At 47.6% G+C, this 13,733-nt stretch overlaps 1 protein-coding gene across 5 annotated transcripts; it reads right to left on the bottom strand.

Moving 5' to 3' along the window:
- Positions 1–9,234: 9,234 nt before the first annotated feature.
- Positions 9,235–11,598, bottom strand: TIMM10 (translocase of inner mitochondrial membrane 10). Of its 5 annotated transcripts, none has more exons than XM_030864378.2 (3): positions 11,493–11,598; positions 10,891–11,006; positions 9,235–9,666 (listed from the first exon to the last, which is right to left on the bottom strand). In XM_030864378.2, exons 2-3 carry the CDS (start codon positions 10,959–10,961, stop codon positions 9,465–9,467), a joined length of 273 nt encoding a protein of 90 aa, XP_030720238.1. In that variant the 5' UTR covers positions 10,962–11,006; positions 11,493–11,598; the 3' UTR covers positions 9,235–9,464. The 5 variants fall into 5 exon arrangements, with proteins under 5 accessions (XP_030720238.1, XP_030720239.1, XP_030720241.1 ...); XM_030864379.2 differs by having other exon boundaries at positions 11,428–11,528; XM_030864381.2 differs by having other exon boundaries at positions 11,406–11,519.
- Between the last annotated feature and the right edge of the window lie 2,135 nt (positions 11,599–13,733).

The following is a 13,733-nucleotide window of genomic DNA, read 5'->3' as shown; positions in this document are numbered from 1 at the left end:
CCTCAGTTTCCTCATCTGTAAAATAGAGGGTGAACTGTGGTGTGGATTAATGGGATGAGGTCAAGGGCAAATAAATACAGATGTGAGTTTATTAGTGTGTTGAGAGTGATATTCGTGATACTCACAAAGCTCTGTGGGCATGTGAGCAACTGCCCAGGAAGTTCCAGACCCCAGACAGGAGGGGCTCTCTGAACGGCTGAGCCACCTAGCCACGAGAGGAACTTACATTTGCCGAGTGGCTACTATATGCTGGGCACTTTCCAAACAAAAATTATCATTAAATCGTCCAAACATTACAGGCTCATCTAAACCTCCGAGCTTCTCACAGAGGGAGAAGACTGGAGGCTGGCAGCTGGAAAATGGTGGGCAGAAGCAGGATGCAAAGTCAGGTCTGTCTGGCTTTGAAAGTGTGGCCCTTTCCATTCCTCCAGGTCAGGAAGAAACAGCAAGAGCAAAGGCTTAGCAGCAGAAAATGCACACGGAGTTCTCTCTGGCAGGAGCACAGTGTCAGGCTCTGATGCTTTCACTTCTCAAAATGAATTACTGGCTCCCAGAACTTCCACATCAAGGTCAAACTCCTTAGTTTTGCACAAGGGGCCCTAGAATAAGGACCCCCATGCCCAAGGCGGTCATGGATGGATCCCTTTGAGAATGCAATAAAGTTTTATGAGTCCATTCCCTATGAAAATGCCTGTGTGAACATGAACACACACATATATTTACATTTAATTTCCAAGGGTTTTGTGGAACCCCTCTACAGACTCCAGGGGTCCATGGGCCCCCGTGGCTGAAATGCTTGCTGCTCCTTATCTCCAACCCACATTGTGATATTTTCCCCTTGTGAACCGTCAGCTCCGTGGGGGCAAGGGTCTGGTCTGCTGTGGTCACTGCTGTATCTCCAGCACCAAAAACAGCACCTGGCACCTAAGACGCATTCAGTAAATACCTGTGGAATGAAGTGTGAAGCCAGCTGGTTTCACACCTCCTGCCCTTTGCACCTGCTGTTCCTTCATTTCTTTTTTTTTCCTACAAATTTATTTATTTATTTTTGGCTGCGTTGGGTCTTCGTTGCTGCACATGGGCTTTCTCTAGTTGTGGTGAGTGGGGGCTACTCTTCCTTGTGATGCGTGGGTTTCTCATTGCGGTGGCTTCTCTTGTTGCGGAGCACGGGCTCTAGGCACGTGGGCTTCAGTAGTTGTGGCACATGGGCTTAGTTCTAAGCTCCACAGCACGTGGGAATCTTCCCTGACCAGGGCTCGAACCCGTGTCCCCTGAATTGGCAGACGGATTCTTAACCACTGGGCCACCAGGGAAGTCCCTCCTTCTTCATTTCTAATGCACTCATCCTTCACAACTCACCTCAATTTCACCTTTTTCTGGAAGCTCTGATCTCTTAGGCTGGGTTAGGGGTCCTGCCCATGTACTCCCCCCAAACGCGATTCTGTCCTGAAATGAAGCCCTCACACTGATCTAGAATCATCAGTTTAGTTGCCTGCTCCCTCCCCATGAGCTATAAATCTCTGGGGGGCACCTTGGGAACCACATTGTAGGTGATTTGTATGTCTGCTACCCGTCCCAGGACCTGGCCTGTAACAGCCTGTGGTAAACATTTATGGAATAAGTGGAAGAGGGCAGTGGGAGAGGGAGCTGGAAAGGTAGGCTGTGGTCAGTTTGGAATGACCCCTGCCAGGCCAAGGATTTCCCATGTTGTGAGATAGATGATGGGAATGCCTGGATTTTGTTTTCTTGTTTTATTTTGGTTTACTTTGTTTGTTTTTAAGGGAGGAGACAGATATGGTCGGGTTTGTGTGTTTAATGAATGGAAAGGAGAGGGACTTTAAAGCAGTTAAGAGGCCACTGTAATAGTTCAGATAATTTAAAAAAAAATAGAGGAAAGAAGAGACTTTTTTTTGGCCACACAACATGGCATGTGGGATCTTAGTTCCTCCACCAGGGATTGAACCTGCGCCCCCTGCATTGGAAGGGCAGAGTCTTAACCACTGGACCCCCAGGGAAGTCCCAGAAAAGAGACTTAAGACACACTTCCATATCAGAATCAATAGAACTTACCAACCCCTCCTCCTGTCCCCCCAAATAATCCCTTTTTAGACTCTGTTCCCTTGACACTACCCATAGCTTGAGCAGAACAGTGCTATCACATTGGATCTCTTGCAGGCCGGTGGCCGGAGTTGGCCTCACAGCTGAGTGAACAGGAGTACTGGCTCGTGAGTCACAGGCTGGGTCCCAGTCCTGGCTCTGCAGCTGATGAGTTGCGCAGTTTGCCCAAGGCACTCACACTCCGAGCCTTACTCTTCTAGTCTATCATGTGCTGGAAATAACAGTATCCAGTTCACAATGAAGAAATTATTTATTCAGACTAACAGATAGTCATGGTAAACCCTTGCGTGAGGAATGTAAATAAATAGTGCAGCCACTTTGGAAAAACGGTTCGGCTGATCCTCAAATAGTTAAACAGAGAGTCACCACTATGACCCAGCAGTTCCTCTCCCAGGTGTATACCCAAGAGAACTGAGAACACATGTGGACACAAAAACTTGGACACAGGGCTTCCCTCGCGGCGCAGTGGTTGAGAGTCCGCCTGCCGACGCAGGGGACACGGGTTCGTGCCCTGGTCCAGGAAGATGCCACATGCCGCGGAGCGGCTGGGCCCGTGAGCCATGGCCGCTGAGCCTGCGCGTCCGGAGCCTGTGCTCCGCAACGGGAGAGGCCACAACGGTGAGAGGCCCACGTACTGCAAAAAAAAAAAACAACTTGGACACAAATGTTAATAACATTGTTATTCATAATAGCCAAAAAGTGCAAACAACCCAATTGTCCGTTAACAAATGGATAAACAAAATGTGTATAGTGGGAATTCCCTGGTGGGCCAGTGGTTAGGACTCTGCGCTTTCCCTACTGAAGGCCCGGGTTCAATCCCTGGTTGGGGAACTAAGATCCCACAAGCTGCGAGGTGTGACCAAAAAAAAAAAAAAATGTGTATAGTAACAGTGAACGTATTATGGTTTGGCCATAAAAAGGAAGGAGGTACTGGTACATGCTACAACATGGATGAACCTTAAAAACGTTATGCTAAGTGAAAGCCAGATGCAAAAGATCCCATATTGTAGGGGTGCACTCAGGAAATGCCCAGAATAGGCAGCTACGCTGAGACCGTAGATTAGTCGTTGCCAAAAACGAGGAGGGAGACATGGGAAGTGACTGCTAATGAGTATGGGGTTCCTTCTTGGGGGTGGTGAAAATGTTACACTGTTAGATAGTGGTGATGACAGTACAACCCTGTGAATGTACTAAAATCCATTTAATTGTACACTTAAAAGGGTGAATTTTATGATATGTGAATTATATCAGTTAAAAAAAATTTTTAAACGCTTTCACATGCATCAGGCACTAGGGATTGAAGGATGAATAAGACTCAGACTCCATCCTCAGAGAACATAAAGTCCAGTGGGGGAGAGGAGTAGATGAATCAAATTATCACATAGTAAGTGTAATTACATCTAAAGGAAGCGCCATTCAGTGGCTAAGAATCCACACGCCGATGCAGGGGTTACAGGTTCGAGCCCTGGTCCAGAGAGATCCCACATGCTGCGGAGCACCTAAGCCTGTGCGCCACGACTACTGAACCCACATGCCACAACTACTGAAGCCCACGCGCCTAGAACCCATGCTCCGCAACAAGAGAAGCTACCGCAATGAGAAGCCCACGCACCACGACGAAGAGTAGCCCCCACTCGCCACAACCAGAGAAAGCCCACGCACTGCAACGAAGACCCAATGCAGCCAAAAATAAATAAATTTATTTTTAAAAAATGAAGGAAGCGCCATGGAAGAGAAGTAACATATCATTGGGGAGGGGCATTGATCTAGACTGGAGGGCAGGGAGGAGTCCTTAAAGGTGTTGGTGCCACAGTCTGAAGATAGAAGACTTCCCATGTCTGAATCAGTAGGATTTATCAACCCCCAAGAGGAGGACACAGCATGCAGAGGTCCTACAACAGGAGGATGCCTGAGACATTCAGGGAACTGAAGGAGGGCCTGAATGGAAGAACACGTAGAATGAGGCGGGCTGTGGCATGAAGCTGCAGCTGGAAAAGTAGATACAGGCCAATTGTACTGTACCTTCTAAGATGATAAGAAGTGCTCAGTGGGACTTCCCTGGCAGTCCAGTGGTTAAGACGCCACACTTCCAATGCAGGGGGTGTGGGTTCCATCCCTGGTTGGGGAACTGAGATTGCACATGCCGCGCAGCGCAGCCCCCCAAAATTTTTTAATTTAAAAATTAAAATAAAAAGAAGTGCTCAATGATGACAGAAAATGACCTTCCTCCTTCCTCCCTAACTCGCTCTACCTCCGTTGCTGCCTGTGTCGGTAGAAGCACCACCTTGCACACAGTCGCTTAAGCTCAAAGCGAAGTTATCCAGACGCGGCTCCCAGCCTTACTTTCCACGTCCAACCTACCAGTGAGCTTGTGGCTCCTGCCTTTAAAGACTTCTCCTCTCCATCTTCTGCTGGCCCCCAAGCCTAGGTTTCATCAACTCCCGCCTGGACTCCTGCGACCCTTTCAGCCTGGCCTTCCCAATTCCACTCGTGCCAGTGAGTCCACCTTCCAGTCAGAATGATCCTGGCTTCAACCAGGCCTCTCCCCTTGGAAGTTTCCACGACTGTTGGGCAAACGTACAAACTCCCAACAATGCCCCCTAGTCCATCCGGGCCCTCCTGCTGCCCCCACCTCCCTCTGGCCTCTCTTTTCTCTATGCTTTCACTGTTGTGACCTGTTCTCATCCATTAAAACCCCGTGTTCTCCCACCTGGGCCTGGAACATTCCCCCACCCTGGCCTATCTAACTAATCCTTCAGATTTTGACTTAACGGGCACTTCCTACAGGAAGGCTCCTTGCCTGACTCCAGCAATAAACCCCTTTGCTATGTGACTCGTATAACATTCGAGTCACCCTTTGATAAAACTCATCACGACGTGTCTGTTTCCTCTGATAGACTGTATGGGCCAGAGGATAGGAACCTGAGCCCACCTTCCCCACCACTATCCTCCCACCACTTAACAAAGAAGCCACCACCCACCACTGCCCCCAACCTGGCAAATTCCTACCCATCCTTCAAATCTCACTCACCTACATCGCTTTCAGGGGGACAGCCTTCCCTGAGCACCCAGACTTGGGGGGGTCATCCGTTTACAGAGCCCCACACTTCCCTGGGCATCTCTTACAGCACTTATCGCAGCTGTAAAAGTGACTGATTTTAATATGTCTCCCCCCTTTGATTTTCTGTCTTGTTTCTCTTTGCCCCAGCATTTAAAAAAATGCTTGTCACAAGACTCCCCCCAGGTCAGCCCACAAGAATTCTTATGAAAATCCCTAAAACTGCATGCAAAATTCTGTGCATGAACAATTTTCTGAAGAACCAGTCTGTGGCTTTTGTTGGCGTTTCAAAGGGGCCCAAGATGTGAAAGGTTAAGAACCTTCTCCCAGGAGCTGAAGGGGCTGTCTTTCCTTCAAAACAGCCCTGCCAACCGACTGCTATGCAAAACCATTGCCCTAGAATATAAGTTCCAAGTGGGCAACAATCTTTATTTTGTTCATTGGTGTACCCCAAATGCCTGGAACGGTGCCTGGTCCCTTCCAGGTGTGGGTGTAGAATGACCAAACATAGTCTTTGATGACTGTAACAGTTGTGAGAACTGTGTAGTGGTTAACTATTGCTGCATAACAAATTACCCCAAAATGTAACGGCTTAAAACAACATTTATCACCTCAGTTTCTCTAGGCTGGGAGTCAGCATGCAGCTTAGTTGGGTCCTCTGCTTCAGGGTCTCTCACAGGGCTCTAAAGTGCCAGCCAGGGCTGTAGTCATCTGAAAGTCTGACTGGGGAAGGATCTGCTTCTGAGCTCACTCATGTGGTTGCCAGCAGGATTCAGTTCCTCACTGGCTGTGGGCTGGAGGCTGCCCTGAGTTCCCCACCACATGGGCCTCTTCAAAGGGCAGCTCACAACATGGAAGCTTGCTTCAACAGATCTTGCAAGGAGGAGGAGAGGAGGAGAAAGGGAGGAAGAGAGAGAGAGAGACAATAACAAGATGGCCGTTACAATCTTTTGTGTCTTAACCTTGGAAGCAGCTTTCATCACCCTTGCTCTGTTCTGTTTGTTAGAAGCAAGTCTCTATTTAGGTCTAGTGCACACTCAAGGGAAGGAGATTATACTAGGAATGAATAGGAATGAACAGCAGTGGCAGGATCATTACATGTTTTCTCATATAGTGTCTGGCTCATCTGAAAACCCAAAGAGCAGAAGGTGCAGACCAAATGCCTACAGGTCAAGCAGATGGTGACGAGGGGAGAAATGAGAGGTGGGAGGTTTGGCGGACAGCTGAGCCTCTACCCATCCTCCAGCAGCAGACCACTGCCAAGCAGGAATGTAGGCTGACTTGTCAGATCTTCTAACTTTTCAAAAGAAGCCAAAGTCCTGATTTTTATGAGACACTTCCCGGTTTTTAAAATTGATAATCGCCGCAGAGCAACTAAGCCCGTGTGCCACAACTACTGAGCCTGCGCTCTAGAGCCTGTGCTCCACAACAAGAGAAGCCACTGCAATGAGAAGCCCGCGCACCGCAACGAAGAGTAGCCCCCGCTCACCGCAACTAGAGAAAGCCCACGCCCAGCAATGAAGACCCAACGCAGCCAAAAATAAATAAGTAAATACATAAATTTATGAAAATAAATGAAACTGATAATCTAGCAAACACACATGTGAGCAGTTTTTGACTCTTCTCGATGGCAGAAAAGGCCTAACCTATTCTACTACTCTATATGTTTGTTCCATCTCTCCTATGCCCACCCTCCCAACCGCCACACTCGTTCACTGAAGGCAGGGACCTAGTTAATTCACTTGCACACTTTCTACAGCTCTCTGCAGGCAGCAAGCCAACAGTAACTACTGCTGAAGAGAATATGTCATGGCTGACATCAGGGAGCGTGCCCCACCCACACCCGCGCTCCAGTCCTAGAGGGGCGGGTGAAAGTGGCCGCTCATGTCTGAATTAGCTGCAATCCTGGCTCTAGCACTTGCTTGATGTATGACCTTTAGCAAGTTACTAACTTTTCAGAGCCTCAATTTCTTCACCTATAACAATAATGGTACCTGCCTCAGAGTTATGAGTTTTAACTGAAATAATATACTTATTAGCACAATGTAGCAACTCGATAGCTATTCTTACTGGCATCATCCCCCTGTTTCCTCACCAGCTCCCTGGCATGTCTCCCCTGAATCCATTAAGCCATCATTACCACTATCCACCTGGCTGACAGCTAGAGGGAGCTTTAAAATGCAGATCTGTCATTTTCACTGCCAGGGTTTACATCCTTCAACAGTTTGCCGATGCCCTTTGGAGAAAATCCAAACTCTTTTAACTCAGCTCATCAGGCGCTTTGGAGCTGCGCCTGCGCAGCCCTCGGGCAGGTCTCATCTCTCACCACTACCTCCCTTCCCATTTGGCACTCCAGGCAGGCCAGAGCTTTGTTTCTTCACGGCTCCACACTTTCTGCCACTTCAAAGCTTTTGCAAGTGCTCTCTGTCGAGCTGGAACCTCTTCTCTCCATTCTCTACCACCCCTTCTAGATGTTCCAGCTATGTGCTCTGAAAATTCCTGACGTTCCTTGCTAAACCTGAGGGCAGGTACAATATCTGTTTTCCTCACCACTCTGCTCTTCCTAGTACAACGGCCGCAAGGAATACACCAATTATACACATTTGTAGAACTGGCCACAGCAGTGCTGATTCCCGTGGGCAGACAGCGCCACCTGTTGACGCAAGTTGGCACTTCAGTACCTAGAAAGGAGCCTTAGCTCTCTGCCCACGCTTAAGGTAGATGGACAAGTTTTGAAGTTTTCAGGGGGTCTATCTCGAGACTCCTTACATCAAAGTTAGCAATTTAAAAAAAAAAGAAAAAAAAGAGCTAACATTATTGAGTATTTAACGTGGGAGAATTAGGCACTTTCCTAAGTGTTTTAGTTATTAACACGTTTAATCTTCACAACCACTCAATGAAGTAGGTACTTTTATCGCTTTATAGATAGGGTAACTGAGGCACAGAGTAGTCAAATGCCTCACCCAAGATCACACAGCCAGAAAATTTCATCCCAGGTGGTCTGACTTGAACCTGGATTTTTTTTTTTTTTTTTTGGCCACACTGCGCAGCTTGTAGGATCCTAGCTCCTGACCAGGAAATGAACCCAGGCCCTAGGCAGTGAAAGCGCAAAGTCCCAACCACTGGACCGCCAGGGAATTCCCTGAACCTGTACTTTTAAGCCTGAAACTCACTGCCTCTACCGTCTCCTTTCCTGTGAGCCCAATGACCTGGTGAGGTTACACCCCAGACACCTCCCTCTGCTGCGAAGGCACTGCTACCAGGGGCACTGGCGTCAACCAAAATTCCTTCTGCAGTGAACCCTACGTTTTGAGAACTGCACAGTTCTGCAAGAGCACCCTCAGGACAGGAAGTAGATGCGGGCTCTCCTCCACGAGCAGTCAACCCTGACCTCCGTTATTGCTCCTCGCCTGTGACCTCCAGCAAACCACCACCTCTCTGAGCTCCCTTTCCCTAACAGGGCCTTTGGCCTGCTGAGTGGATGAGACTGGATACCCCATGAAGAGTGAGGAGCGCAGTCCCTGACTGAGATTCAGGTGAACACTGAATGGCAGTGGTTATCACTCGGTCCCCTCCCTGGATCGCACACATCACACATGAAGCTGGGTCCCTTCACATGTTTCGATACTGCTGTTTAGAACCAAGAGGTTGTGGCTACTTCGTGCTTAGGTTCCATCTACTTTCCACTCTCTCCTCTAAATCATTCCTTTATATCATTGAGGGAAATGCCTGCCTGCACTTGATTTTAAGTTGTTAGACATAAATAATATATACTAGGCACTTTCTATGGCCTAGTCATTATTCTAAATAGTTTGTTCATATTAACTCATTTAATCTTCACAACAGCCCTGATTCTCCCCACTTTACAGATGAGGAAGCTAGGCACAGTGAAATGACACGTTCAGGGTCACACAGCAAGTGGCTGACGTGGAAGGTAAACTTAAGCCGTGGTACCAGTCTATGCTTTTAAACACTACGTTAGACTCCCTCTGCTGGTAGAGGCTGTGTCTGCTGCCTTTACTCCCAAGTGCCAGGAACACTGCTTTGCACACTGTAGGTGTCAACAAACTTGTTTTAATATATAATATATATAAACACACAGTCACATGCCAGTGTGACAAACACCCCTTCTCCGACCGGGAAAGAGCTCCATCATACCCTGGGCTCCTGGAGACTTTCCAGAAAGAGCCTAGGCCTGGCAGTCTTCACAGATGACACCCAATGGGGGCACTTTTATTAGACAAGTGGGAAAGGACAGGGTGCACCTTACGGTGTACTGCCTGGGGCCTCATGCAGGCCCAGAACTCTGCTGCACCCTCTTCATCAGCTCTTCGTCCTGCATAGACAATTCTGTCAACTTTTTGCCCATCCGCTCATGGATATCCAGGTACTTGGAGACACACCGGTCCAGGCACACAGACTCGCCCTTGGACAGTTCTGCTTCCTTGTAGTGGGGAGGCACGCACTTCCGGTGGCAGGCACTGGTCATTCTAGAAAGAAGGAAGGGCAAGGTCAGGTCAGCAGCCTCCTGTGGCATACCAGGAACCCTCAGCCATTCCTGCCCTGCTATACTGATTTCACCTCCCCGAGAAGGCAGTGTAAATCCTCAGTTTGCACCTCAACTATCTTGGAAGATCCTTGAGAGCAGGAACCATTAGCCATGTTTATGACTAATCAAACAGGAACCATTAGCTGAGTACCAGCTATGTTCCAGACGTCGTGCTAAGTGCTTGACAGGGATTCTGTCATGCAGTTCTTACGATAATCCTAAGAGGTAGGCACAATCATTATCCCCCTTTTTACAGATAAGGAAATGAAGGCACAGAGAGCCTCAGGACCACATAAAGCTGGGCTATGAACCCAGGTAGCCTGACTTTACAGCCTACATTTAAAAATTATTCTGATAAATAGCCTCCAAGATAAAACAACGAATCTAGGGAGGATACCAGAGAGCTTAAGCCAATAAAAATAGGAATTATTTGTTGACTGCTTACTCGACTTGTGTTGGGCTTAACGCTAAGAGCTTGTCATATACTTTTACATTTCATATTGCTAATGTCTCTGTGAGGAAGGTACTATTATTAACTCCACTTTACAGATGGGGAAACCACTGGTCTAACCGTCCATGTAACTTGCCCAAGGCCATAGTAGTGGTGGTTGGTGCAGCTACGATTTGTTCCCAAATTTGCCAGATGGTTATGGGCACTAGTTAGGAGTCAGACTGAGTTACTGGTTCTGACATTGCTACTGACCAGCTGTGGACCCTGAGAGAGTTATTTAACCTCTAGAAACCTCAATGTCCTCACCTTTAAAAAAAAGATAATGCATATAAAATGCTCAGCATGTGTCTGAGATGGATTAAGAGTCTAAGAAATGTTGACTACTTAGCGGGCTACGTGTTATTTGCCACAAGGCAAATGCTCTACTCTTCCCGGAACACAACCAGAGCCTAGACGGGACCTTCTTTTCCTGCTCAGCTCCTACGTCGCCAATTCCATCCCAACCTAAATGCCCAGTTCCTTCTAGTGACCCCACACTGCGTCTGCATTAGCCCTTAAGCATGGGGCGGGAGTTGGGGGTGCTGGGAGGGTAAGCCCGGGCCTCAGGTTTCCCCGGAATGAGGAAAATAATCTTCAGAAGTTATCCACCTCTGCCTTGGCAAGAGTGACCTGGGATCATTCTCTAAGACAAGGCAGCGCAGAATCAGCCCTTACCTGTTGTACATATCAGCCATCATCTCAACCTCCAGCTCTGCCGCCAGCTGCTGGGCCCTAAGCGGGTCCATTTCAGCCCTGCACCGTGGAAGAGATCTCCCTCTGGCCTCCTAATCCTGGGGGCAGACATCATGGTCAGCACCCAGCCCCCCCATTCACCTTCCCATCGCAGGGGCTGGAGGATGTGGAGGAATCAGAGGGCATCAGACCAGCAGGGGCCACTGACCTCAGTGAATTCAAACGTCCCATTTCACAGATGTGGGAACTGAGGCCAAGAAGGGGAACACTGCCTAGCCCAAGGTCACAGAACATGTCAATGGCGGGTCTGGAAATCGAGCCCCAGAGCCCTGACTCCCAATCCCTCTAGGTCACCTCTATCCAGGAGAAGAAGGGGAGACCGGAACGGAGCATGAACCTGCGGGGTCCTAAGAATTCGATCACACGCGGGACTAAGGCGCCCGGGCCCCAGCCCAGGGTCTACACCTCTGAAATGGCGGCGCCATCATCAGGATCACCTTGAGGTCAGACGTCACTCACCACGGCCTGGGGCCTGCCACAACGGCCCCTATGTCCCCAACTTCGGGTAAACACTACAAACTCACCGGGCGCTCAGGTAGGATAGGACGGACGCACCGGGGTCACTTCCGGGAGGGAAATCCCGCCTCTTCTCTGATCCGTACGCACTTCCGGAATGAAGTACCAACGAGGCGGCGCGGGAAAATCCGCTACCATAGAGAGGGAGCTGCTGGCCCGGCCTAAGCCGTCTCCCAAATGCTAGAGAGGACTCCAAAATACCATAGAGGCTTGAGCGGGGCGCAGAGCGCCTGCAGACTGGTTAGAATTCTTGTCTTTAGGGGTGTCACGGAGAGATTTGAGTTTATTGGTTCTGTGAGAGGGGCAGGACCACAGAACTCAGTGAACCTCGTCCTCACCTCCGGAGAGCCGAGGCCAGAGCGCCAATGAGGCGCGGAGTAGGAAGAATGTCGCCAGACTGCAGCTCTCAGTTTGTGATGTACTTAAGGTCACCTGGGACGATTAAAATAATCCCGAAGCCCAGGGCTCACTTCGTACCAATTAAATCAGAATCCCTGGGAGTAGGACTCAGGCATCAGTACATTTTAAAACTCCCCAGGTGATTCCCATGTGCAGCCAAGTTTGAGGACCAATGCTCAGAGGCCCTTTGTGTGAACACAGCTGTGTGTAGGTCACTAAACTTTCTCTGGGGTTGCAGAGACAAGCGAGGCACGGTTTCTGCTTGCAGAAAGATGAGTCAAGTATACAATATGTTTCAGTCAGCTTCTGTTAGACGCCCTGGGCCCTAAAGAGATGAATAGGGCCACTGTGGCTGCCACCAGAACTGACCTAGTGTGTTTGGGTGAGGAAGACAGAGGGTACTTGTGAACTCTTCATCTTTTAAGACTTAATGTATTCCTCGGGTCTGCACGCCCCCCTCCCGCAACCCCCCCCCCCAAGAAAAACCCACCTCAATCCCTGGATTTTTCAAGTGATTTCCCAGTAAACGAAATTTAGAAGATGCAAATTAATAATGCAGTGGTACACTGCCCATAGGAGAAGGTGGGCTAGACACTTTATATGGCTGGTCACCATATGCTTCCCTAAGGAGGTCCCAATTTTAAATATTGGCCTCATTACTGCTCTAAGGACTCAAACTTCTTTGTCAGACCCTGTGCCTTGATACTTTAAAATTTAGGTATAGCATTCAGATAGTAAAGTAGTAAAATACACAAGCTTACTTTTTAAATATATATTCATTTTTATAACTATCTCCCAGATCAAGATACAAAATATTTCCAGCACCTTAAAAAGTTATCTCATGTTCCTCCCCAGTCAATTCTCCCTCTTCTGCAGTGAACCACTATTCTGACTTCTATCACCATCAGTTAGTTCTGCCTACTCCTGAACTTCATGTAAATGAAATTATACATTGTTTTCTGTTTTGTGCCTCACCTCTTTAGCTCAATGTAGCATCCGTAAGATTTCATCCATATTGTCGTGTGTATCTCTTATTCATTCTTTTTTATGGCTGTCTAGTGTTTGATTGTATATATAAGCCACAGTTCATTTATCTATTCTCCTACTGATGGACTTTTGGGTTGTTTCCAGTTTGGGGCTATTATGATAATGCTGCCACGTATATTATTGTATATATGTTATCCTGGTTTTTACTTTTGAGAATCTAGTCAACATATTATGGAGTATTAAGAAATTGCATGGAAAAAGGAGATGGGTTCTTAAGAGAGGAATCTGCTTCCTAGATGGGATTTTTGTTAGGTTTTATGAAAGGTTACATACTGTATGATTCCATTGAAATCACATTCTCAAAATGACAATATTATAGAGATGGGAGAAGAGGTTAATGGTTGCCTAGGGTTAGAGTTGGTGGGGGGAGGGAAGGAGGTGTGCCTAAGGGGATAGCACAAGGGAAATCTTTGTGTTGATGAAATTGGTTCTGTGCCCTGATTGTGGGAGAAGGTGTTTATTCAAATCTAAGCTGTCATAGAAGTATACATTGTACCAATGCCAGTTTCCTGGCTTTGATATTGCATATAGTTATGAAAGATTTAGCCTTCAGTGGATAAATCTTAAGTAAAATTTAACCTTCTGGACCCTCTCTGTACTATTTATGCAACTTCCTATAAACCTATAATTATTTCAAAATAAAGTTTTAAAAATCATTACAAAACAAACGAACAAACAAAAAGATAAAAATGATATTGTATTTAAAGCACCTAGTCCATGGCAGATGCTCAATAAAAATGAATCTTTTTGTTTTAGATTTTTATTTATTAGGGAAATTTTTTAAAGTACACGGAAGTGGAGAG

Source organism: Globicephala melas, chromosome 8 (assembly GCF_963455315.2).
Source record: "Globicephala melas chromosome 8, mGloMel1.2, whole genome shotgun sequence".
NCBI lineage: Eukaryota > Metazoa > Chordata > Mammalia > Artiodactyla > Delphinidae > Globicephala > Globicephala melas.
Note: the sequence above shows the minus strand (reverse complement) of the source record. Positions and strands in the feature narration are given on the sequence as shown.